Below are 25,284 nucleotides of genomic sequence, written 5' to 3' on the forward strand. Positions count from 1 at the left end.
ACACTTTGTAATGTAAGAAAGTAAAAATAAAGTGGCACCTGAAGGTGTCAGAAGAATTGTCAGGAGGGATTCGATTCTCCTGTCAATTCTATTTTCCGTTGATATCTTTTCAGCATCAGAAAAACAAACATCTCTTGAAAGATAAAATCCACATAAATTTAAAGAAGTACTTACATCATAATTACGTGATAGCCAAATAGTGAAAACTCCAGTGGCAGCACGGCGCAAAGTCTTTGTGTAATAAAATTATAGAATTTGATTCGAACTTCGAATTCGAAAGCTTCGAAATGGCGGAAGCCAGTGGAAGGGGTGGTGAATAACGCGCGTCGCCTAGCGCTCGGCCCGTAGTGGGGCGAGCGCCGCAAGCGACGCACGTCGCCGCCGCTAGGAGGCTGGCGACGCGGGCGCTGCCGAGTGCGAGTGCAGGCCCGCGTTGGAGCCCCGCGCTACCCGCGGCTCCAGCTCAAGCGAGAGCGTGTATTGCCTTTCCTCTTGGATGATTAATGAACGGTCGAGAAGGAAATCGCACACCTGAAATATAGGATCCAGTATTGTCTTTTATCCTCAGTCCGCAGCAGACTACAGCTGTATTTGATATACTTTGAGTAATTATATCTCCGGGTTTGTTCTATTTACGGAACTTCCATATCATTAAACAAAATAATGTGTCTAACATTTGTGCCCCATGTTGGGCGCCAATTCACATTACAGGAGATTTTCCTAGCATTGTATTTTTTGTAATGTAATTTACTACGAAATTAATTACTTTCTTTTAATCTTATTAATTTATGGACCTATTGTATTATTGTATGTTATGGATAATTTATGATCTGAAATATATATTTAATTTAATTTAATTAAATCATAATAAATACTTGACACAGAATATCTACGACAGAAGTGCGCCTAGCTGCGCTGCGGTAATATGTATAAGACTTAACAATATTAAGTTAAAATAAACTTCAATAATACTTTAATATTTTCTATTTAGTATTTACCTTCGGTATGTGGTCAATTTTGTATGGTGTTTGCTGGAAGTTTCGTATTTCACGAATCACGTGAGCGATCTGCAAAAATATACAATTGACGGTTCAATAGATCATCATCACTAATTTAAGAGCCACGTTTTTGTCGGGGTGTAGCATTCTACATGTTACTTTTTATGGAAAAATAGTGCAATGGTTTCCCTCTTGCCTTCCGCCTCGCAGTACTCTGTCTGGCGCGACTGGGATGGCGCCCAGAGTAGTCTATTTCAAAGCCGTACTAGGGACTTCTGTCCTCCAATCCAAGGTTCAATAGGTACAGTCCCTTAAAGATAGGACAGACGGTCAGACAGCGTAGGCCTATGCCTATTTCTAAAAATAGGATCCCGTTACGTTTAAGCTGTGATAGTCCAGTTGGAAGATCGCATCTCATTGTGAGATCGTAGATTAGAGTCCCAGCACCAGAATTCGTGTTTATATAATAAATGTTTATCACATGCCAATTTGTAAAGGAAAACACCGTGAAGAAATCCACATTTCCGAGAAATGCGATTCAGAGATATGTGACCTAACCTGTACTGTAACCGGTTTTCGCTTCGTGTGTTAAAACTTTGAAAGGTCAGACTGGCAGTCGTTTCTGTAGAAAAACCGGCCCAGTCAAATCATCAGGTTTGGTAAACAGGAAATAAGGATCCCGCTACGGTAGGTACAATCAAAGAGCAAAAGTGCAGTCAGTGAGCCCAGCGAATTATTTGTAAACAGTGGTGAAATTTATGTTTTTGTAGGTGCTTTTGGTCTATTACAGAAACGACGTGTAACCTGCAGGTCTTAAGTGCAACCAGTTAATTTATTACTTTGCAAGAAACTGACTGGACTTTTGCACCTTATCGTACCTAAAAAGTAAAGTAAGAAGAATGATTACCATTCTCATCTTGGAGAAGTTGAGTAGTCCATCAGGAGTGTAATTGGACGTTCCTTCCTCGAGGAACGACAGGTCTGACAGGTACATGCCTAGGTACGGGATGCAAGGCGGGTCGCATCTGTTGAAGCAAGTTTTGGGTATTTAATTCAGCCATAAATACACACTTACTGTTAGACCCAACGAAACCAATTGATCGATTAGGAACAATCTAATCTTACTCGCGTTAATCGCGAACTTTAAACTGCAGATCAGGCTGTGTTCCATTGCCCTATCATTTGAGAAAAAGAAAATATCAAAGTACGTGCTACTAATGTCACATCACTAATTTTCTTTTTGACAGTTGTAGCGTGCATTAAAAAGAGTTATTAAAATGAAAATAGTTTATTAAAATAGTTTATTATGCTTAACAGTGTTATCTATCCCAAAAAACTTTGTCGTTTGAATTCCAGAACCAAATAAATCATCGATCAATCCTAATTTACAGTCAGCTGTTTTATAAAATCACTAGTCGTTTTGTAAAATAGTTGCGTTTTGTCAATCAATTTGTACTTACCTGTGTAAAGCCTCTCTCAAGATTCTGAATCTGCATTCCGATGAGGTTTGTGTTTGCATCTTCTCAATGGTTTGTTTGCTCTAAAATTATACATAGAACATGTTAATGTTTGTTGAAAAATTTAACGTAGGTACTTATTTAGATGTTAATCACTATAGGCAGGTACTTCTATGAAGTAACTAAATATACTACATAAAACAGAGGGTCCCTCGTCATACCAATGAATAGAGCACTGGTGGCGAGCATTTGTACTAAGTATCTGTCAAAGTGCTCATAATGATACGCCACACTGTCACTAGATGGCACTTATTTGCATACGTCAGCTAATACGGTTAGCGACATCTAGTTACTCCATCAGTAGATGGATATATGGTGAGTAGATTCCTTATTAATTAGTAAGTATTATTATTATGATAATAATAATATCGACGTACAGTTTTGGACACCTTGTCCCAGGTCTTCTTGAGGCGGTAGATGGAGGTGTTGGATAGTGCCGCGCACACTTGCAGGACACCGTTGAAGTTGTGAAGACAACGAGCGATGTCCGCCACCGCTGCCCACTTCTCAATAGCTGCTACTCGACCTGGTATAACATAGCATCACACTTGTATAGTATATACATCCACTTTAATAAGAAAGAAAGAAAATATTTATTTCCATATTGGACGCCACATTTACAAACTTAAATTACAGAAATTAAAAAAAAAAAAACAAAGACAAAAAGACAAATAATTACAGACATTAAATACACAATGAAGGCGCCCAAAATAAAAAAAGGATCTCCCTCATCATAATGCCGTGACTAGTGTTGGGTTCTTACCCGGAAAATTCCCGCGTTTTGGGAATTTTCCCAATTCTGAGGGAAAAAACCCGAAAAATTCCCATTTCAAGGGAAAATATTTTTTATCGCATATATTTGTATTAAAAGTAAGGATTTCCAACAAAGACCATTTAAATATAATGTATGCCTACTTATGCCCAATTTATCTTCTGTCGTAGTGTCGTATGAACTCTTAAAAAACTTAAAGGAGATCATCGGATTTCGGCCCAGAAGTTAAAGTGCCGGCCAAAAAATAATTTTGCTATATTCCGTTAGATCTTATCCATATGAGCATTTATTACTATGGCACCAAAGCTGTAGGGTCAATATCTTCGGTTATATTCGATTTTAAAAAACTGTATTTTTCATACATTTTTGGTGAAAATGTAAAGTGCCGGCCAAGTAACAATAATGATATTATACTTAGAACTTATCCGTCTGAGCATTTATTACTATGGCACCAAAGCTGTAGGGTCAATAATTAATAAAAAAAACTGAATTTTCATACATTTTTGGTGAAAATGTGAAGTGCCGGCCATGAAACAATATTTGTATATCCCGTTAGAACTTATCCATTTGACCATTTATTATTAGGGCACCAAACGTCATTGACCATTATTTTGACTTTTGTTGGACTTTACGTTATAGTTTCTGTGTGAAAAGTGCCGGTCAGCAAAAAACACATGTCAAAGCTATCGAGAAGATACCTGTAAACATTATTCACTATGACAAAAACATGTATTTTGACCATTAATTGTTTGGCTTTTGTTGGATTTAAAAAAAACTTGATTTTTGATTCATTTTGTATAAAAATAAAATATAACAGGCGCGTTATTTAAAGGATCGTCAGAATGTTTATTACTATGGCATTAAACGACTATGACCAATATTATGAACTTAATTCGATTTTCCAAAAATCAAAAAAAAAGTTTTATCTAGTGATAATGGAACTATCTTGCTAAAGGCGTAATATGGTGGTCGTCTTTTGAAAAATAGGTTTGCGTTTGACCACTACCTTACCTGATGGTGATACACGCTTAAGAAACTACTTTTTTAAAAGAAAAGTGTATACAAGGAATAAACAGTGGGGTGATAGAGGTACCTACTATGTTATCGGCCGAGTAGCACCAGGACATTGTGATAGGCATACTTGCAAAGTACAACTACCCGACTCCTGTTTTCCCTAACAGATACTTCAGACGTCATGCCAAAATACGAGTTTCGTCACTAGATGGCAAGCTTATCTTTGGAGGGTGGTAATCATTTACGGTCAAGGTGAATCAATACCATAATTCAACCTAAACTTAGGCCGTAACGTTGAGTCGAATGCAAAAACTACAGCCAACGTCATATCTAAAATCAGATAGTATTAATATAGAAGTTCACCTAACAACACACAAAACAAAAACACAAAGTATTTATCTGACTAATAACTAGTCATTGGGAAAGCTCTGCTTGTTGTCATTGTTAAAATGTATAAAAAAAAGTTTTTTTAAAAAGTCCAATAAAAGCCAAAGTCGACATTTGGTAGTATAGTAAAAATACGTCGTTCAAGTTGTTTACCAAAAGATTTGACTTATTTTGTTTCGCTGGCTGACATTTTCCCATTTGAACCAAAACGGAAAGAGAGACGAATAAAAAGTCAAGATAACGGTCAAAAATGTTTTGCGCCAGAATATTAAATGTTCTAAAGGTCCTTTGTAATCCGCCGTACCGCATTTTTTACCCAAAGCACTTTATTTTCATACAAAATAAATAAGAAATCAAGATTTTTAAAATACACTAAAAGCCAAACTAATGGTCATACAAGTTTGGCGCTATAGAAAAAAATGTTAACAGACATCTACTCGATACTCTCAACATGATATTTTTGCTGGTCGGCATTTTTCATATTTAAACTAAAACGTAAATTCCAATAAAAGTCAAAATAATGGTCATAGATGTTTGGTGTTATTAAAAAATATTGAGAAGCAACTATTAGACAGATTCGACGTATTTTTTTCGATGGCCGGCATTTTAACATATTAACCAAAACTGAAAGTCCAAATAATGGTCATAGAAGTTTGGCGCCATACTAATAAATGTTCTAACGGTCCTTTGTAATACGCCTGTATACCTCTTTTTCCCAACGGACATAATATTATTTTTTACAAAATGTATGAAAAGTCGAGATTTTTAAAATCCAATTAAAGCCAAACTAATGGTCATACACGTCTGGTGTCATAGTAAAAAATGTTCAGAACAATCTACTCGAAAGGTTTGACACATTTTTTTTCTCTGACCGGCACTTTCAAATTTGGGCCGGCCAAAGTATGGAAAGCAGATGATCTCCTTTCCTTTGTAATATATTTTGAATGGAATTTTCGATTTTAATAATTCCATGCAAAGATATCTACATATTATAGGATATATAGGATGCTTTTGGCACGAGAGAATGTCATCATCGAGGAGCAACATGGTTTTGTGCAAGAAATTGGGAGGCACGAATACCTACAGATATTATTTACTTGGACTATGAAAAAGCTTTTGATCGAGTTCCTGTCACACCATTGATTGCTAAATTAGAGCCCTTTGGAATCAGAGGCAATGTCGTGAAGTGTATTGAAGACTTCCTGTCAAATCGCACATTCTCTGTGCGCATCGGAGAATCATACTCTGTTCCCAGAAAAGTCCTCAGCGGTGTGCCGCAGGGATCGGTGTTAGGACCTATTTTATTCAGTATCTACCTTACAGATCTTAAACATGGTATCATGTCTGATATATCATTCTTTGCAGATGACACGAAAATAACGGGGAATCCACTTATTAGCCATAATATAATCCAAGATGATCTTGATAGAGTAATTGCTTGGACCCGAGATTGGCTAATCACATTAAACGTAGACAAATGCACTGTGTTGCATGTTGGCAGTAACCACCCCACGTTGAGTTACACCATTGACTCAAAACCTCTCGAGTGTGTTAAAAAACAAAAGGACCTTGGCATAACGATAACACATAATCTAAAGTGGGACGAACACATTATTGGAATCACTAAGAAGGATAACTCCCTCTTATACATAAATAGAAAAGCTTTTTATCATATAGATACGGAATTGTTTCTTAGGCTTTACAAAACTTACTTACGTCAGACCGCTGTTAGAACATGGGTTTCAAATATGGAGACTTTACTATCGGAAGGACATTGCACTACTAGAGAGAGTCCAAAGAAGAACAACAAAGATGGTGACAGTACTGGCTGGCCGGAATGGACCTTAGCGGGGGCCGCAGGACTCTCACCTCTGGCTTGCCTTCATTGGCCAGCCAGAGTGGGGCGTTAGAGCTATACGCTCGCAGGGTGGAAGTGAAAGATGCATAAGTCGCGAGTTGGTAAGGCGGGTGAACCGCCTCGCAGAAAGCGGTGTACACCTCTTGACACGCTGAGATGCTCACAACCATGTTGCTGCCTTGCCGTCCAGTCGCGTCGGCGTCAGCTAGATAGGTGGCCCAACCAGTGAGTGACGAGTCACCGCCTGCCCAATGTATCTCTGTTATTAACATTGGTCGAGCAGGCGCCATAGTCCCCCATAGCCCCAGTATATAGGTTCACTAACCCCCAACCCAATAGCCCAGTTCCTTTTGTTCCCAAAATCTGCAATAGTCCTACACGAACCAGGGATTGTCTTTGGGTGCACTCCCATAGTGCATACAGGGATAATCGCCGGTTGGTGTCACAACACATTTACAGTAAATTGTCTTAAGGGGCCTCTACGTGTTGGCTTCGGCCCCACGCACGCCTTCCAAAAGTCCGGGACTCCATGACAGACCCGACCCGAGACATGGAAACGACATACAAATAATAATAAGATTAAAAATAATTAAATAAAAAATATTTTCCCATGATTCGGGAATTTTTCGGGTGTTTATTTTATTTTCCCATATTTTCCCGATATTTTTTCTTTCCCACCCAATTTTTTCTTTCCCTGCCCATCACTAGCCGTGACACGTGCTTAGACCTAACGAACGTGAGTCACGGACACAACAAACTCAATTACGTACGGTCACGAGCATTAATATGTATACACTTTGGTACCATGTCACATTAACTTTTTTGACAAATTGAACTGTAAGTCTTACTAAATGTCAAATATGTTAGTGCGACAGAGTCCTAAAGTGGGTACATGATATTGCTCATGACTGTACCTACTTATATACAATAAAGAAAACATAATAATGTTTAAGTCCCATGTAAGGGTGAGCCTACTGCCATTAACCGGGCACAAATCCTGGAAACAACGTGATATCAATTATCTATGATCCAAACTAGTCGTGGTAGCCCAGTTGGTAGAACGCTTGCCATTCATTTTGAGGTCGCAGGTTCGAATCCGTTCGAATTGCCGAATTAGTTTTGGATCATAAATAATTATCACGTGCTCGGCGGTGAAGAAAAACATCGTGAGGAAACCCACATTCTCGAGAATGTGATTTTTGGAGGTATGTGACCTAACCTGTATTGGGCTGGTTTTCCCTTCGTGGGTTGGAAGGTCAGACAGACCGTCGCTTCTGTAAAACACAGGACCTGTCAAATCTTCAGTAGGTAAACGGACCCTGTGAAAAATCGGGACAATGCTAGGGGGATGACTATGACCCAAACATGAGTCCAATTCAGTCTCAACCCACACCGTGGAAGATGATCTATGGGTATTATACCAATGGGATTCAATACTTACCAGCCAATGTGTACTTCTTCAGGATCTCGGATATGACGAGGTTGGATATGTGGTTGAAGTGGCTGGTCATCATGAGGATATGTGGAGCTCTCTCCGCCTTGTCGGCTTTCGTCCACGCTTGGCCCAGGAATTCCCTGAACATTAACACAACATAATTACCTATATTGGTAAATACATGATGGTAGTTGGTGGCGGCAGTCGAAGAGCTATTCCGTATAGCCAGGGATAGGCACATATTCCATGAGATGATTACCAACCTCCAGTAATGGAGAGGCACAACAAGAAGAAGATGTTACTAAGCAGTTGAGTTTGAAGATTTAAAAAGGAACAACAGGCGGCCTTGATCTTAATAAGTATTTAATTTCTTACTCGCTATGGATGGCACTGAAGATCTGATAGTCCAGGTACGTCATCTGCTCAGCAATTTCTAGCGCAGAGAGGGTCTCGATACTTTCTTTTGTTGGTACCTGTGAACACCATTTGAAGAAATTTAGCAAAAAGCTTCTGTGTTTTCTACGTTACACATTTAGCTATTCATCATCATCATGGCCCGCTTACTCAACCTAAAGATTTGACAGGTCCGGTTTTTACAGAAGCTACTACCCGTGTGACCTTCCAAAACTCTCGAAGGGAAAACCAGCCCAATACAAGTAAGGTCACATACCTCCGAAACGCATTAAGCCATTGGTCTCGTTCATGTAGGTACTTAATGAAGTATGTAGTCGCTACATGAGCTTACAATGATAGTCGCCTCATGATAGTCTAAACAGACGTACACATCTAAGAAACAAAAATATCAGGTATATTTAGATACAGTCACTTCTTCATTGAAACAATTCATCTAAAAATCACACATAAAAGTAAGTGCGCAATGTGAAAATGTCATCAATGTCAAATAGCAATATTGCTTTCTTATATGAATTGTTTCAATGTGGACTTTTAACCCTTTACAACCAGACCTCTCAATACCTTCAGTAGGTAAGCGGACTCCGGAATAAAAACGTTAAGGGGTGGTGAATATTTACAGGTGGAGGTATAAAGAGAGCTTTCAGGTCCACGGCTCTATCAGGTGCTCTTTCCAACAGCCGCAGCAGCTGGGCAGCCGCCTTGTGCTCCGCTGGCAGCAATCCTGGACTGCTCTCGATCTCCTTCAGGAAGTCCATGGTCAGCCCGCGGAGGCGCTCGTCAGACCAGAAGTCTGATGAGTGTTTGGAGATCCAATGCCTGCAAAAGACGTCAGTTTTAGGCTGCATCGAACGCCTCGTCAGCCCACTGTGACTGTGAACTGTAATTATAACGCAAGGGCAGCCGTGGCAAAGCAAAGCCAAAAATATAGGTAAATACGTAGAACTGACGTAACTCACAAACGAGTGAGGGAATTTCCAGGCTACGTTCCCCATCAGTAATATAGATGACGCTGTCCATATTTAATGTGATAATTAACTATTTCTCATTACTTGGGTAAGTAAATAATTATTCAAAAAATATAATGTAATGGCAGTAGCATTATGCAGGCTGTTAGTGACATCGAAACGAATACTAAGGGCGAAGATTCAGACCATGATTCTCTCATTAACAAGCGTAGTAAATTATCTCTTAGGAATAAGGTGAAAATTTACGACCTGCATTCGTCCGATAATGACCTATGCAAGGGTAGTTTTCGCTAAGGCGAGTAGGAACTCGGCAGGGAGTAGGGGTATTGAGCCCTCTCAAATCCATCGCTTACAGGTAATACAAATCGTGTCATGCGGAAAGCCACGGGAGCTCCGTGGTTCCTTCGCAATGAAAATCTGCACATTGACTTAGGTCTGTCATGTATTGTCCAAACGCTATGCGTTGTAGCTTCAAAACGTTTTTTAGATTTTGCTCCGCATCGCCCAAATTCCCTGGTAGTTGCGGCTTCCGAATACATCCCACTTAGGAACGGTAAGTACTGAGAAGTATCGGTATCTGAAGGGCATACGATTCCGACGACCCTATTACTCTAGTCATAGAGGCGGCCAATCAGCACGCGACAACGAACACTTCAGAACACCGATACTATATTCTATTTATTATATTATCTTACATTTTGTACCAGGTGAAAGCGCTCCCCATTTGTCTGGCCAAGTTAATGTTAGTCAAGTTAATGACATTTGCGGCAAATCTACAATAAGTCACGTCAAAAAAATAAAAAAACTGGTCCCGTCTATTTCTATAACCATGATACCAGGTTTAGTAAGATTAATCGAGCGCTCACTTTACAATAATAAAGAAGTGTTGAACTCATCTATTAAATCTATACTTACTATTATTTACGTATATATTTTATAAAGTTGGGAAAAGTTTCCACTTACAAAAAAGCAGACTCTTCCTATCTAAAATACAATAAAGATAACGTCTAACCTTAGAACATTGAGCACACGCATGGTAGCAGCAGTGGAAATGACAGAATCCCGTCGGGTAGCTGGTGGCGAAGTTGCTGGCGGTGACCGAGGGTTGGAAGACGCCGACGTGGCCACTGCAAACGCCACTGCTGCCGTGGAAGTACTGCTCCTAGACCGACAACCACACATATCAATTACTCCACCACAAACAAAACAACTTCAAGAGGAGCAAATAATATAAATACATTAAATACTATAAATGCCAATCAGATAAATACTTTTATTATAAAAAATATTATAATAAAAACAAAGGAAGAGGAAGAACAGTGCAAAGACATAGAACAAAGACATGCAAGAATCAGTGAAGTGAGAAAGGAAACAGAAGGACAGATTAGTGATAATAAATTCAGATAAATTTTGAATTTAGTCACAATTACGTCATTACATTTCATTTAGTTAAACCATGCATTCGTTTTTTTTTTAATTTATTTTAAAACGTTTAGTACAAAATTTATCGCACCTATACCTCAACAACCAAAGTTTTTGCTTGAAAGTAAAATATATAAAAAAATAATAATTTTGAAGTGCATATGTCTCGAATCGGTAATCAAACGTTTGGGTGAGAACCCTCAGCGCCCCCCATTTGTGCGGCCAAGTAGTTAATGCCATCTGCGGCAAATCTACAATAAGAAAAAAAGGCAATCAAACGCGACCTTGAGGCAAATACACAATTTGCAACAAAATTCCGACATGTTCAAATGTAAGTATTACAAAAAAAACTTGTAATTTTGAATGACAATTCCGATGTGACTGAAGACAGTGATAGTGTAGGCGGGTATGACTAGATGATATGTAATGTACATGACGGTGATCCTTGTTATATCCATGTGAGTGCCACTAGAGCTATTAAAATCACAAGTAGTAGTACTGTAAGGTTGTCATTTCTGATAAAGTGTTCATTTCGTTGTGGTGTCCAGTGTCCCATAGACGCGACGATATCAAAACCAAGGTACCAAAAATTAAAAAAAGGGAAAACAGTGGATGGTCTAGATAAAGCTAAAAATTTTCAAAATACTCGTCTACCGCAGCTCTCTATGGCTGCGCTACCGTTACCTTGGCAACCACTCACCACAACAGGTCTTTTCCAAAGCTGTTAACGAATATGAAAAATATCAGTTTAAAGAAATAAATAAGGAATTTAAGAATTTAGTATATAAAATGCGCGACGATAAAGCTAAAGATCTAGGTTTGATCGAATTTGATGAAAACAGTGCAGTAACGATCATAAATTATGACATTATTCCATTAAAGATTGAAGAAAAATAATTAAGTGATGTCATGCCACAACATCGAGAGTAAGTCGTGAGCTCCCAACTATTGTGTTCAAATGTCACTGAGAATAATGGACTGCAGAGAGACGGCAAGGGCGTGACGTAGTGTGGTCAGTTACCTGCGGTGGGACTGCCTGAATGACGTGATCACCACACCTGCTTTAGGTTGACTGGTTTCTCGACGGAAATTCTGGAAAATGGTATTTCTATAAGTAATTAGTTGTACAAACACATAGTTTCCGTGTGACATATATTTTGACAGTTTGCAAGTTCTGTCCTGTGGATATACGAATATTTTAAGTTACATGGTTCCAATGCTGCGGGCCTCGGAGGAATATTACCTAGGTACGCAATAATCAGTGACGTTGTTATAGCCTTTTTTTGTTTGCGAGTATAAATAAACTGTCTGTGTCTGTACGACATTTATCAGAGATAAAATTCGCTGCGTCTATTGGTCGAATCGAAGCCCTCGATAAAATTCGCGCGGTGCGCAACTAGGTAGCCGTGCAGGCCCCGATGACATTAATTATCAGATGTGTGTCAGATATAAATACTGTGTCAATATCTAATAAAATACATTAATAAAAAGGAATAAAAAAAATCTTCGGAATAAGTCATGTTTAGTTACCAAACCAGCGATGAAGTCGACGAGCATTATCTTGCTTGCTTGTGCAGTTAGAGCATCATGAAACTGAGATGAAACTGGAAGGAATTATAAGATTATACCTGAGCCACCTGAGAAACCTGTGACGTGACCGAAGACCGAGGCTCCGAGTCGCCCCAGTAGCGGCGTCGGTCGCTCAGGATAGACGAGTTCGTGCTGCGTCTCTCGCTGGAAAGGAACACAATTTATTGAAGGCTTATGTATCACAAGTTCCAGTATTTGTACCTGTCATGTAGGTAGTCTGTACCTTGAACTTATCTGGCGTTATCTGGCAGTAGCATTGTTACTATTAGATACTTGTTCGCCTCCGGCAGACAATATCCGACTCATCATCCATCCTCCTACCCTTATCCCACTCTAGACAAAACCGACTAAATCCGACTACATTATTAAAAGTGGCTCATTAAAATACAACAACCAATGAGTACTCCATTTGTAGTAAAAAATAGTAATACACGCATAAATACGCCACCGAAACGTCTTCAGACAGTTTCAAAAACTAGACCCCAAATAGAAATAAGGCTAAAATGATGATGATGTTATCACCTGACAGACCGTCGCGGTCCGTAGCGTCCCAAGTCGGACGCGCGGCGTGGCTCCTCAGTAATCCCGACCTTCTGCTCCCGGGCCGTGTCAGACCTGCGCCGCGCTTCCGACGCGGCGGACGCGGCCGACGGCTGCAGCCGGCGCGGGCTCTCCGTCATCGTACGCACGCGCTGTAACGATCACACTTTTCACATGTTTAAAGGTATATCTAAGTCTGGCATCAGCATTGGCAGATCTACCACTTTTGGTGGGACAGTCTCGATTTTAGTCATTTTTAGATTCGTCATTTTCTTGGATTCAATTATTTGTGTCAATTCCTCTTACTTCAAGACTTTTCAATATTTTAGTCGATTGAGTGGTTTCGTCATTTTAGTTATTTCAGACATTTTAATCAGTCATTTTCGTCAAAAACGAAAAAGCTTGTTGATTTTTTATGAGTCTAGTACCTACTTAAAAAAGGAAGATGTGCAAAAGAAAAACACATTACCCAGTATCACAATAAGACTTACTTCTGAAAACCTCTGCGACAGTTTAAACTTGTCATCGGGTTTGCGTTTATGTTTCTCTTGTTCCTCTTCTTTATATTTGATGTCTTCGTCACTCTGATCGACCAGCTCGATGCTCTCGTCTTTCATAATAGCAGCAGCAGCGTCGTTGTCTTTGGTAGGTGACTTGTGGTCTTTCTTTGCGTCTTTGTCTTCGCTGGTGGAATGGACTGGACTGACCTTCTTAGGACTTCCGACTAAAGTTACCGAGCTTATCGCACCCGGGGATGATGGTGATGTACCTACGAAGCAATTTTGTTAAGAAACTTGGTCTTTTTAATTAAGCACATTGAAAAGAAGAAAGAACCGAAGAATAAATAAATAATTTTGAATATTGATTTTTTTTTTAAATGCTGTATAATGCAAAAAAATCCTCTGAAAACATAATCATACTTTTTTTCAACAACATAATTTACAAGTATAAAATAATGAAAGGCGTATGCTACAAAAACGACTTCTTTTGTAAAAAACTGGTCGTGTCATATCTTCAAGTTAAGTAAGCGGACCCTGTGAAAATGGGTTAGCAATATTTTGTGATAGTACATTCAACTGTTTTTGCCATGGAAATACTTACATAAAAAAATGTATTGAGATGGAATTTATTATACTTGATTTGCTTTGCCTTATGGCGAATTTTCTGATGTCAAGAATGTAATTGACTCTTCATTTATAGTACGGTATAAAAACTCAAAGACCCATAAATATCTCTTTACCTTTCAATGTCTCATTGCTCGACGATGTCGCCATTATTTTGGGGATCTGTAAGTGGCTGTTATCCTCTTCCACCTTCCGTTAGCATGTGGAAAGAAATCAATTGTAATTGGGGTCATACATACATATATACTCACGTCTATTTACCACCGGGGTAAGCAGAGACTATGGAATTCCATTTGCTTCGATCCTGACACACTTCTCTTGCTTCCTCCACATTTATCAATCGTTTCATACACGCACATCGGTTCAGAGTAGATCGTACTGAACCTTTTCTAAGGACATCTCCAATTTGGTCAATGTATACGTCCTTCTAAGTCTTCCTCTGCCCTACCACCAACCTTCGCTTCGCTTTCCTTAGCTTGCATGTTTATATACTGTTTTCGTGACCCTATAAATCCTTCATCCACTCTACGTGTCCAAACAAACTTAGCACTCCCTTCTTAATCTTAGTCACTAATTATCGTCTTTTACACCACATCTCTCTTATCACTTACTGTTACTGTAGTCTTCTTTTGATCTTCATTAATCCAATTGATGGTTTAGGTCTTTGGATACATTCTCATAGTTTCTAAAGAATTCCTTGATAAAATGTAAGATGTAAATGCCGTAGGTGAGTCCCTTACCCCCAAAGGGGGATGATAGCTAATCACTGAAAGGTCGAACCTCGGCAAAACCTAAAATACTTTTTTTAAACTGTGGTCTTCCCATCCGAACGTTATTTAAAAAAATATATATACAGGGTGGCCCAGCAGTTCAGGTTCAAAATGAAAAATTAGAAAGAGGGGCGCATTAGCTACCAGAAACACCCCCATGTATGTTCAGCAATTATTTACGGTTTAGGAGATATGACCCATTTTGTACCTTTTTCTAGATTTTCTACCTTACTTCAGAAATAATCATTTTGTCGCTATCCCTTTCTTAATAATTATTTTATTTTACTTCACAACTATGCCTAAGTCTGTGTACCGCTCAATCAAAGATAAATCAAAGTGAAATCAAAGATAAAAAAAAAGTTATCGGAAGTCAAAGTGAGAATTCGACCAAAATTGTTACAGTTGTTAAAACTTCGCCGAAGAATAATAAACACATGAGATTGTCATGGACCCTGAAAGTATTTCTAAAAACTGCTCCATTTAATAGGCGTTTAGAAACATTAATAAAAAAGTACCCTTAATATGGGCAAAAAACTAGGTAATTAGCCCTCAAAGATTGCAAGACAGACAGATTTGAAGGAAAATTTGACATTCTCATACAATGTAGCTGCTACTTTCTAACGTAGTTAAAGGTGCTCAAAGACACATTTTCAATTAAAAGTAAATAAAACTCACGCTTATAATCGCTAACAGGGTAGACATAGCAACAATCCGAAGACAAAACTTGCAGTCACTTTTGGTATTCGTATTTTAATGAAAGTACATAGATTTCAAGGAAAAAGTTATCCCCAAACACTGTTGGTGATTCATACTATCGGATACTATGAATCACCAACAGTGTCCCTGAAAGTATTTCTAAAAACTGCTCCATTTAATAGGCTTTTAGAAACATCCAAAAAAGTAACTTTAATAAGGGCAAAAAACTAAACAATTAGCCCTCAAAGATTGCAAGACAGACACTGTTGGTGATTCATAGTATCCAATAGTGGATAAAAAGGCCACTAAGCTAAATAAGCAATATGGCAATTTGACAACTTCGCATATAAAAGTAACTGCACAATGCCAACAAATGTCAAAAACAATATTGCTTTTTTAGATGAATTGCTCCAATGTGGCGTTTTAATCCCCCAATACTTTTATAGATACGATTCTGTCAATTAGACCAAGTAGGTGATTCACATCGCAGGCTACTCCTCGGTCACAACACATGAACTACCAAGTCTAGCTACTTTCAGTCTCATTTCCATATAAGAGTACCTGCCAATCACAACGAAAGAAATATCTTTTATTATTCTACTCACTTTGCTAACTGTAGAAGTTCGCCTTGACGGTGCCATCAGATACGGAGACAGTTTGTCGTCTTCCTCGCCTAGAAGGAAGTGGTTAGATAATAAGAGTAAAGTACTTAAAAATAACCTTTGTCTATTGAACTTTTAAATAGATTTGTCTCTCTTACTCTTGCGTGAAGACATCCTCCAAAACCTTGACTGCCAATCTCTATCGCTGTATTCTGAACCGTAGCCTGAAACAAAGAATTTGGAAATTAGGTTATCTGATAACATTTAATTTATCTGTAGGTCGCTTTAAAGATTGTTGGAAAACCTTGTTTTATTTGGCACTTTTCTTTGAAGTCGCATAGCGTAGTTCGTCGTCGCCGTTGGTTACGAGGGATTTGCTTTTGGAGAATCGCATAGCAGATATAGTCAGCAGCTGGCTGCGGTATTGTGCCGTCGTCTAGACATTTTTTGGGCAGATTTCTCGGCAATGATGCTGATAATAATAGCCTCTTAATCCGAAATAAAGTTAATATTTTAGGTTTTTCTTAGGTTCGCGTCTAACTGGTCAGGCCTGTAGTCCGGGTGAGAGCCCTCAGCGCTCCCCATTTGTCCAGCCAAGTAGTTAATGCCATTTGCGGCAAATCTACAAAAAGTTACGTCAAAAATAAAGGTTTCTCTTCATTTCAGTGTGCCTCTTGACATAGGCCTCCTCCAACAGCGTCCACTGGACTCTATCGTGCGCAACTCTTTTCCAATATCGCTCTAACGTCTGAAAAAATCATCTTCCCATCTTGTAGCTGGGCGTCACCGTCTTCTAGTGCCTTCTCTTGGATAAAGTAACGGATTGATGCTGATATAGGTACACAATGGCCTTGATTCCTGCAAACACCAAAAACAAAAGGAAAAACCAGCAAAAGAAAAGGGACGAATGAGTCAGCTGGTAATTTTAAAATAAATGGATGAATGACTGAATTACCCGGGCGAATCAAAAAGGCATCTCACTGATATGCAACCCGTTGGACGAGTGCGGTCATTTTAATTATGTCGGGTTATTGACCAATGTAGAAATTTGGGCTGGTTTTTTTTTTAATTTCTGCTTAGGTTGACGTGTGTTCCATAAATTTGGTGCTTGTCGCTTACCTTTTCCTTTTCGTTGGAGAAGAAAATGTCAAGTTTAGATGGCGTGTACTGGAACCAGCAAAAATATCTTACCTGACACGGAACTAGCACCACTAGTCTTCCTGGTGGCGTCTGGTGGAGGCGCTAGCTCCATCTCCTGCTGTGATTGTTCAAAGAACACCTGCTTCAACGCCTCCAACACCGTCACCCCGTCCGTGAACACGCGGTACGTCAACAGGAACGTGTTCAGGAAGTCCACTGATAGGAAACGGAGATCTGGAAGACAAAAAGAAATATTTAACATAAGCCTATATACTGATGGAGGACGTAGATCGGCAGTGGCTGTGATTAGCACCATTAGCAATGCGGTAAATTGAAAACAGCTGATTCACACCAAATGTATATTTAATTCCTCAAGAATTATTACACTTGTCACACACGATAATGTCAGTCACATAAGTATTTTAAAGTAGTCACAAAAGTATAAAGAAAACAGAACGATGAAGCGAACCGTCATGGACGGTGGTCGAGCAGAGAGAGGGAAGAAGTGGAGGGCAGACAATTCGTCTCTAGTCCCCGAAGGCATTGCCAGTGTCAAAAAACATTAAATAATATAAGGCCTTCCATTCACAGTACAATTATTAGTTGGGAGACCATAGACACATTAACATATACGTCCCACTGCCGGGCACAGACCTCCCCTCCGTCAACCAGAGAGAGTAAAGAGCGCTAGTATCCTGGAGCTAACGGCTAATAATTATATATCAAACCGTTTATTACACACAAGACAGATAAATGGTTCAACTCACATCTAATCATAGAATACTTATAGAAGGGACAGTCTCCGAACCGCACCAATAAATACGATTGGATTACTTGAAGAATAGAAATAAGTACTTACCTAGATTTTTGATGCAGTTTCAAAATGAAATCCCACACCCAGACGCTTATTTAGAAATGCTAGTTCAATACGTCCCCACCGGCCTATACGAACTGGAGTAGGATTTCCGAGTGAAAACCGCACCCTGGTTTCTAGCACATTGTAACACATATTAATCTATAAATCCTACTCCAGTTCGTTACCGTCTAGGACGTGAACGTCGTCGTGTTGTTGTGTAGTCAGTTCCTCTTGGCCGGCGGGGACGTATTGAACTAGCATTTCTAATTACGCCACCCGGCCCGCTTATCTCTCTTTCTTGGCTCAGTGTGCAGAAATAGGTAATTATGCGTATATGGCGCCAAATAAATAAGTTACTATATATTCTCTTACCGGTAAGTCTTTGTAGCAGCCGCTGGGGCGTCGCGGACCTGATCTGCGGGACCTTGCAGGAGTTGAGGGTCCTGCTGAACCGTATGTCCACATCATCGGTGAAGAGGGCTCTATCGGAGCGACAGGCCGGTAAACTTGCTGACGCCGTACCACAAGAGCCACACGCCCGGAGGAGTTCCGTCAGTGCTGCGTTCTCCATACACTGCGCTAACTCGCTGGTCCAAGCTGCTTTCTCCTCGATGGTTGCTGCCACTAGAGTTTTTGATTGATTAGTTGGATCTTTTAAGGTCATTTTCGATAGATCCTCTCTTGACCTTTAAAAATCTTTTGTCAGAAACAATTTAAATGGAGTTATTCAATTAGTTTTGTTTGATCGTCGGTTTGCGTAAATTTTTTTAGATCACAAACAAGTTGAAAAAGCAGTTTTAAAATGTACGTAGCAGTATCAGACAGAGTTCAAATCGAGACCTGGATTCAAGTAGTGCTAGTATCTAATAAGATTTTGTTTAAGTATTACCAGATTGCACTCGTTTGGACTCCAGCTTATTCACTGCTTACCTACTACTTAAGTACTGTTAAACATAACTTTGTCATGCCATGTACTTTCTGGAGAGAATAAAGGAGGGAGGGAAGTGCAAGTACATCAAATCTTATAAAAAAATATTGAATTGCTGTTCGTTAGCCTCTTTAAGACTCGAGAACGGCTGGGCCGAGTTGGCTGGTTTTGGTTTTAAAATGTTTGTCGTAGTCCAGGGAAGGTTTAAACGGTGAGAAAATATGAAAAAGGGTGGTATGAAGCTTACCGGATCGTCTAGTGTAGAATATAAACTTACCTAAATGAGCACAAATCTGCTCTCCCTTCACTTCGACCAGAATCTTGAAGTCTTTCCCTTGATACGCATCTCCCCCGGGAGAAGAACAGACTGATGTGGAATCTGCCAAATACGAAAGTTTCATCCTGTTCATTTAACCCAAGCTTACATTGTTTTCAAATCTAGAAATGACATGAACCATTGAATAAAGATCCGCCCGCGCCAATTCGTATCTGCCACCAAGCTAGGTAAATATTTACCTCACCCCCTCTGGGTCTTTCTTTAGTCAAATGGCCGTAAGCCGCTAAGAAATTAGGGGGGCGCGCCTGGACTTTCACGCGTTAGTTGGCACAAACTCTTTGTATCCTCATTCCTTGTAAAAAAATACAGGACTGGAATCTTGGAATCTTCAATACTTGAATTATAGGAAGCGTCTACCTTAACCCACATCCTCACTTAGCATCAAAATGAAAATGTGGTCAAATGCATAAATAATAATAAAGCAGCATCATCGAATGACGATTTGCGTCTGATATCAGCGCAGAATTCCCAAGAGGCCATTAATTCGGGGGGTCTCTATATTTCCAGCTTTTTCTACGCAATAAACACAAAAGCTCAAGACTATATCCTAATTGGAGTAGTCAGAAGTACATACATCGCAAGATGAACTAAGTTCCACACCTACACTTCATCGAGCTGGCCACAATAAAAAACGCAATAAAATATTATAAATATAAGGGCTCGTTCAGGTGAGACACGAGACGTGAAACGTTTTCTCCTTTTATGGAGAGGCAACGCGCGTTAAACTGGGCAGTTCAGTGTCATAATGGTTTTTGTTACTGCAGCCGTGATAGCGATAGCGAAATTATTTTTTTAAATACTTACCGTCATCATCGTGGTTGGACGGGTCTTCAATCAGCAGAGCATCATGGAGTGGAAGTCTCCCGGAAGGAGGAAGGTGCAGTCTACCGCCTGTGGCTCTGGTGGTGAGCAGCAGGTGGTTGCTGAACAGGAACGACTGCCGAGCCTGCAGCTGCGCCCGGCGGCCTTTGCCCACCACTTGAGAGAGAGTTCCTGAAGGAAACAATGATAGTTTTGTGACATGTTTTCGAATGGAATTAATTATTATATTGCTGGAGGTTATGTAACTATTTTGCTTGCCCTAATTTCCTTTTCTCAATATGTAATGTATTTACTTCATACACTAAACACTGGGGAATTAAAAAGGCCGCATTGAAGCAATTCATCTAAAAAGCAATATTGCTATCTGACATTAGTTGACATTGCGCACTATGTGCAAATGTCAAAGAATAGCAATATTGCCTTTTAGTTGAATTGTTTCTATGTGGCTTTTTTAGACCATCTGGTCTCTGGTCATGCTTATTTTCCTTTAGGGTACTTGGCAGAAATCACGGAATTCCTGTTTGTACAATCCTGATGCGCCACTTTCGCTGCCGTCACTTTCATTACTTATTCACTGACGGGTCCTACTCTATATTGGTGTGTCCTTAATATTCAGTGGCGAATTAATTAAATGAAGATCTGAATTAAGTGAACGCATTAGGTACCTCAATACGATACGAGACATCTCGATTCACGTGAGAATATGTGTTATAGGTACGTCGCGAGTGGCGAAAAAGAAAAGTTTACTTGGATAGGTCCCCTGGCAATGTTTTGGGTTATACTGTCTTATTGCTGGAGACTAATATTGTGAGTTATTGAGGACAGAAGAGGCAAAATGATAAGACACTTAATAAGATACAATGAATTTAGTAACAACATCATAGAAGGGAAGATAGAAGGAAAGAGAGCAAGGGGAAGACCAAGAAGAGCGTACATGGAACAAATTAAAGATAACGTGAACGTCTTGTCTTATAAGGAAGTCAAAGAATTGGCCCTTGAATGACAAAAATGGAGAATGCTACACCGACAAGAGCGTGGCTCTTAAATTAATGATGATGAGCCCTAATGTCGTCCAGTTACCTTGTCGAATGAATACTTGGTTGACGTCAAGCAGGATGTCGCATCCCTCGATGATCATACGCTCCACCGCCAGGTTCTTTCTCAGGTTCTCAGTCTCGCTCACCTTCAAACGTAATTCAAGAATTAGCAGTTATTTCTTCAACATAACATAGCATCATAACCTGTATACCCAAGTGCTCATCCTGTACACACGTATGTATGCGTGTGTATTTCTTTTCTGAAGTTACCAAAAACATACTTTTTTAAATTGTAAAGACCTTTTTTAATAGGCTCGCGTGTAACCACAATTTCACCTGATGGTAAGTGACGATATGGTCTACGGTGGATCACGCTTACCTTACAAATGCCTATTCACTCTAGCCTTGAAGAGTTGGAAAAACAGACGACGGCAGGCAGTTCGCATCAAAAAGGAAGAGGCGAAACGTTTAGTGCGGATTGGTGGTATATCCACAACATAAGCAGTTATCCGTGGATGGTTGTTTTTGAAAATAGATAAGCGAGATTGCTGCAAGTAAAAATAAGTTCATTTAGCAAGTCTTTTATAAAAACAGATTTATTAGAAATACTTACATAAATTGATGAATACTCAGTAAAATGCCATAACGTAGAATAGCGCCGATTTATAGTCCAATTCTATTTGTTGATCATTTGTTGCTACTGACAATGTTGATAGTAAAAATGAAAATAATAATGACGAACCTCATCGTGCATCTGCCGAGACAGTTCCTCAAGTTGCGCCCGGGCATGCTGCAGACTGCGACGCTCCACGTGGTCATGTGGAGTATGCGCCAATAACTCATGCAGAGTTATTATGTAGCGCGGAATCTGTACAATTAAATACAATGAGAAAATGTGCAAAATGGCTACAGATCATAGTGCAACACTAATTGGTATGATTGTCACTTGATATTTCAGATTTCAAGTAACAAAAAAGGTTAATATAAGTAGGTAACCTTCGTAATTTTCTGGTCTTCTGATCATTTCATTGTAAAGTTTTACGCAGTCACTTTAGGAGTGATTGGGTATTGGTAGCTATGTATTACCCTTGTTTGACGTGACTTAAAGTACGTTTGCCTCAGATGCCGGTGACTACTTGGCCGGAGAAGTGAGAAGCGCTGAGGCATTTTACCTGGTACAACAGGCTCAGGTCGTCGCATCGTCTGAGAGCATTAATTATTTGAAATTCTTTCAAAGTCGACACTAGTGGGCCGATAAGCGCTAAAGCAAAAAGTGAACCATGCCAGGGGATCGGTTTCGGGGTCTTGGAGTATTTGTTGTCACGACCTGGTTGGCCGCCTCTACGAGGAACAAAAATTTAAGACAAGAGGGTGCCAAGTCGCCGTCATGTGAGAGGATAGTATTCGAAGATACGCCTTACCTGGTGCATAGGATACGTAAGAAACGTCTCCAGGGATCTTCCCTGACAGGCAGGCTTGCTCTCCAACCGCGCCAATAGTTGGGCGAAGGTTTGGTTCTGTTTGCACTCCGTCAGCACTTGTAGCGAGTAGTGGTGGTTGCGAACGTACTCCTGGTAGATGGTCAGCATTGGTAGCAGCATGTCGAATAAGTCTCCTGGAGATAGGAAGATAATACAAATATAAACAGCTTACTTAAATAGCCGCTACCAGTTACAGGCCTCTCTCAATCAGCTGGAGGAAGAGTGGGTGTAGAGACCACGGTGTAAAAGTAACAATAACAGGTATTAGAGTCTTATAAAGAGCATTTAAAGATAGGAAAACCACGATAAAGCTGTTAACGGATGTTTAGTTATACCATTTTACGGTTAGTCCATAGCATAGAATTTAGGGGAAAACCCCTGTGGTACAAGCAGTTCTGGTTACGGAAATCAGAGATTTGGTAACGAAAGCGATGAAAGGGATGTTCTGTTTAGTAAGGTAGGTAAGTACTCAAATCATTGTCCACCGTCAAATGTACAATTACATAATATTGAGAAATTTGATACTTTTCCTTATAAGTTACCTATTGTAATGTAGCAACTCTTGTTGTAGTGGTAAAAAGTGTAAGTACCAACTGTTCTTACGTGCTATGATTCTAATTCTATCCACGCATGGAGCATATTTTATCAGTTTATCTTTATTGAAATATTTTTACCTAATCACTACATTGAACTAGTCCTACCTAATTCAATGAATATGAAGCCCATCCATAGTGTAATGAATTAAAAAAAATTGTATGCTGTCAAGGTTAATTTCCTTACTCGGGAGAGTCTATTCAGCGCTCTGATATTCTATAACAAAATAAAGGTGGAAATGACCTTACCTAAGACAAGCGTCGGCCAAGACTCCATGCGAGAAGTGAGACCTTTGAAGAAGATCTGATGAAGGAAGAGCACGGTCTCGCTGTTCAGGAAGATGGAGTTGACATCTTCATGGGAGCAGGTGGGCTTCTTGGAGCTCGCTGCCATCTTGAATGGGCGGAGGAAACAAGTGACCTGTGGAGGAATGGTGATAATGATAATGATTCATTCGCTCTTCCACTCTCATCGAAGATTTAAGAGGTGGTAAGTAATATTAGAAATTATAGATATTTTGTGAGTTGCTTCTGTACTAATTGGACCTGACAAATCTTCCGCAGACTCTGTGATGAGGGGACAATGCTGGGCCAGAGAAATGGTGAGGATAGTATTTTGTGAGGGTTGAAATCGGGTGCGTCCAAGCCGTGATACCTACTCTAGAGTTCATAATGTGCAATTTTAAATCCCTATTACAACGAATCCTAATTTATTTTAGACTTTAACATTATTTGGATTATAAATTCAAGAGAAACCAAAGACAAATGATGATTGATTGTGTCCACCTAATTTGCAACTATAAGTACCTGAATTCTGCATTGAAGATTTTCTGATTCAGATTTTTTGATGGATTGAAAAAAACAGTGAAGAAATATTTTATGACATGAGTTCCACAATGATGTGTGATTTAGTCAAAAGTATAACAGTAACTCGTATTGCATCAAAGAATATATATTTACTAATGTCTACTTACCAATATTTCCATTTGCTCGAGATATTCTTCTTCAGCTTCGACCATTTTGAAGACGAGGCTGCAAAAGACGAAGCGTTATGCAAACAAAAAAATTAAGACTGTTACTGGTGGTGGTGTTGTGTATGTTACTGTGCGTGCGTGTTATGTGTTGTATTGTGTTGTGTATTGTGTTATGTTGTGTGCTGTGGTGTGTTGTTGTGTGTGTGTGTGTGTGTTATGTGTACTTAAACGTTCTTGATAACCACATAATTTGAGAAAATTTGGACGGATTCTTAATTAAGGCTTTTACAAAAATAAAACACTGGAATGAGAACGAATGAATGAATTTGAGATAAACTGCCATTTACGTATATTTCCATAGGGATTTTTAAGATAAATAGGTACTTATTGTTAAATCCGTCCTTCTCAAATGATAAAATCAATATTTTTTTTAAAAACCTATATTTGTTTAATTTATATGTAGACAGATGAAAATTGGATAACGTCTGTCGAGTCCCTAGTACACGACTGCAAGTTTCCCGCCATCAGGGCAATAGCCACATCGAAGCAATTCATCTAAGAAAGCAATATTGAAATTTGACATTTGTTTTCATTGCACACTTACTTTTATATGCGCAAATGTCAAATTGCAATATTGCTTTCTTAGATGAATTGCTTCGATGTGGCCATTTTAACCCCCCCAGACTGCTCGGGAGTTGAACGCCAGCTCTCACTTTGGGAAAGTTCCCGGCTACGTAAAGCGCGCAAAACATATGTAAGAAGAACTTTATTACCTAGCCTTTAGGCAGTTAAGACCAGAGTATAAGAAAGAACAGTTTGAAAAAGAACAGCCTTACTATTAAGAGTTTTTACAACGGGAACATTCTCACTTTGGGAACATTCTCGCTATGACCTTTTTTTGTTAAATAACCTGTTTCGTTTCCGCATGCTCTCTGCGTGAGGGCTCTTGATGTACTGATCCACGATCTGCTTCCACCGTCGCCGGCACAGCCAGCCACGGAAGAAACTCTGT

At 39.5% G+C, this 25,284-nt stretch overlaps 1 protein-coding gene across 1 annotated transcript in view; it reads right to left on the minus strand.

Annotated features, from left to right (window-relative positions):
- Positions 1–384: 384 nt before the first annotated feature.
- LOC126370834 (ras-specific guanine nucleotide-releasing factor 1-like) overlaps positions 385–25,284 on the minus strand; it is a 51,231-nt gene continuing 26,331 nt past the window's right edge. Inside the window, exons 7-33 of the mRNA XM_050015856.1 lie at positions 25,183–25,280; positions 24,273–24,330; positions 23,548–23,719; positions 22,646–22,839; positions 21,967–22,092; positions 21,268–21,370; positions 20,170–20,358; positions 19,306–19,407; positions 18,473–18,724; positions 17,296–17,478; positions 16,263–16,328; positions 16,108–16,175; positions 14,153–14,225; positions 13,404–13,681; positions 12,895–13,064; positions 12,411–12,516; positions 11,804–11,874; positions 11,483–11,503; positions 10,373–10,522; positions 9,013–9,211; positions 8,357–8,454; positions 7,988–8,121; positions 2,893–3,041; positions 2,459–2,538; positions 1,906–2,023; positions 999–1,067; positions 385–531 (exon numbers count right to left, since the gene is read on the minus strand). Of these exons, the coding sequence (XP_049871813.1) occupies positions 385–531; positions 999–1,067; positions 1,906–2,023; positions 2,459–2,538; positions 2,893–3,041; positions 7,988–8,121; positions 8,357–8,454; positions 9,013–9,211; positions 10,373–10,522; positions 11,483–11,503; positions 11,804–11,874; positions 12,411–12,516; positions 12,895–13,064; positions 13,404–13,681; positions 14,153–14,225; positions 16,108–16,175; positions 16,263–16,328; positions 17,296–17,478; positions 18,473–18,724; positions 19,306–19,407; positions 20,170–20,358; positions 21,268–21,370; positions 21,967–22,092; positions 22,646–22,839; positions 23,548–23,719; positions 24,273–24,330; positions 25,183–25,280 (3,474 nt within the window). The remainder of the gene's footprint in view (positions 532–998; positions 1,068–1,905; positions 2,024–2,458; positions 2,539–2,892; positions 3,042–7,987; positions 8,122–8,356; positions 8,455–9,012; positions 9,212–10,372; positions 10,523–11,482; positions 11,504–11,803; positions 11,875–12,410; positions 12,517–12,894; positions 13,065–13,403; positions 13,682–14,152; positions 14,226–16,107; positions 16,176–16,262; positions 16,329–17,295; positions 17,479–18,472; positions 18,725–19,305; positions 19,408–20,169; positions 20,359–21,267; positions 21,371–21,966; positions 22,093–22,645; positions 22,840–23,547; positions 23,720–24,272; positions 24,331–25,182; positions 25,281–25,284) is intronic.

This window comes from Pectinophora gossypiella, chromosome 11, assembly GCF_024362695.1.
Source record: "Pectinophora gossypiella chromosome 11, ilPecGoss1.1, whole genome shotgun sequence".
NCBI lineage: Eukaryota > Metazoa > Arthropoda > Insecta > Lepidoptera > Gelechiidae > Pectinophora > Pectinophora gossypiella.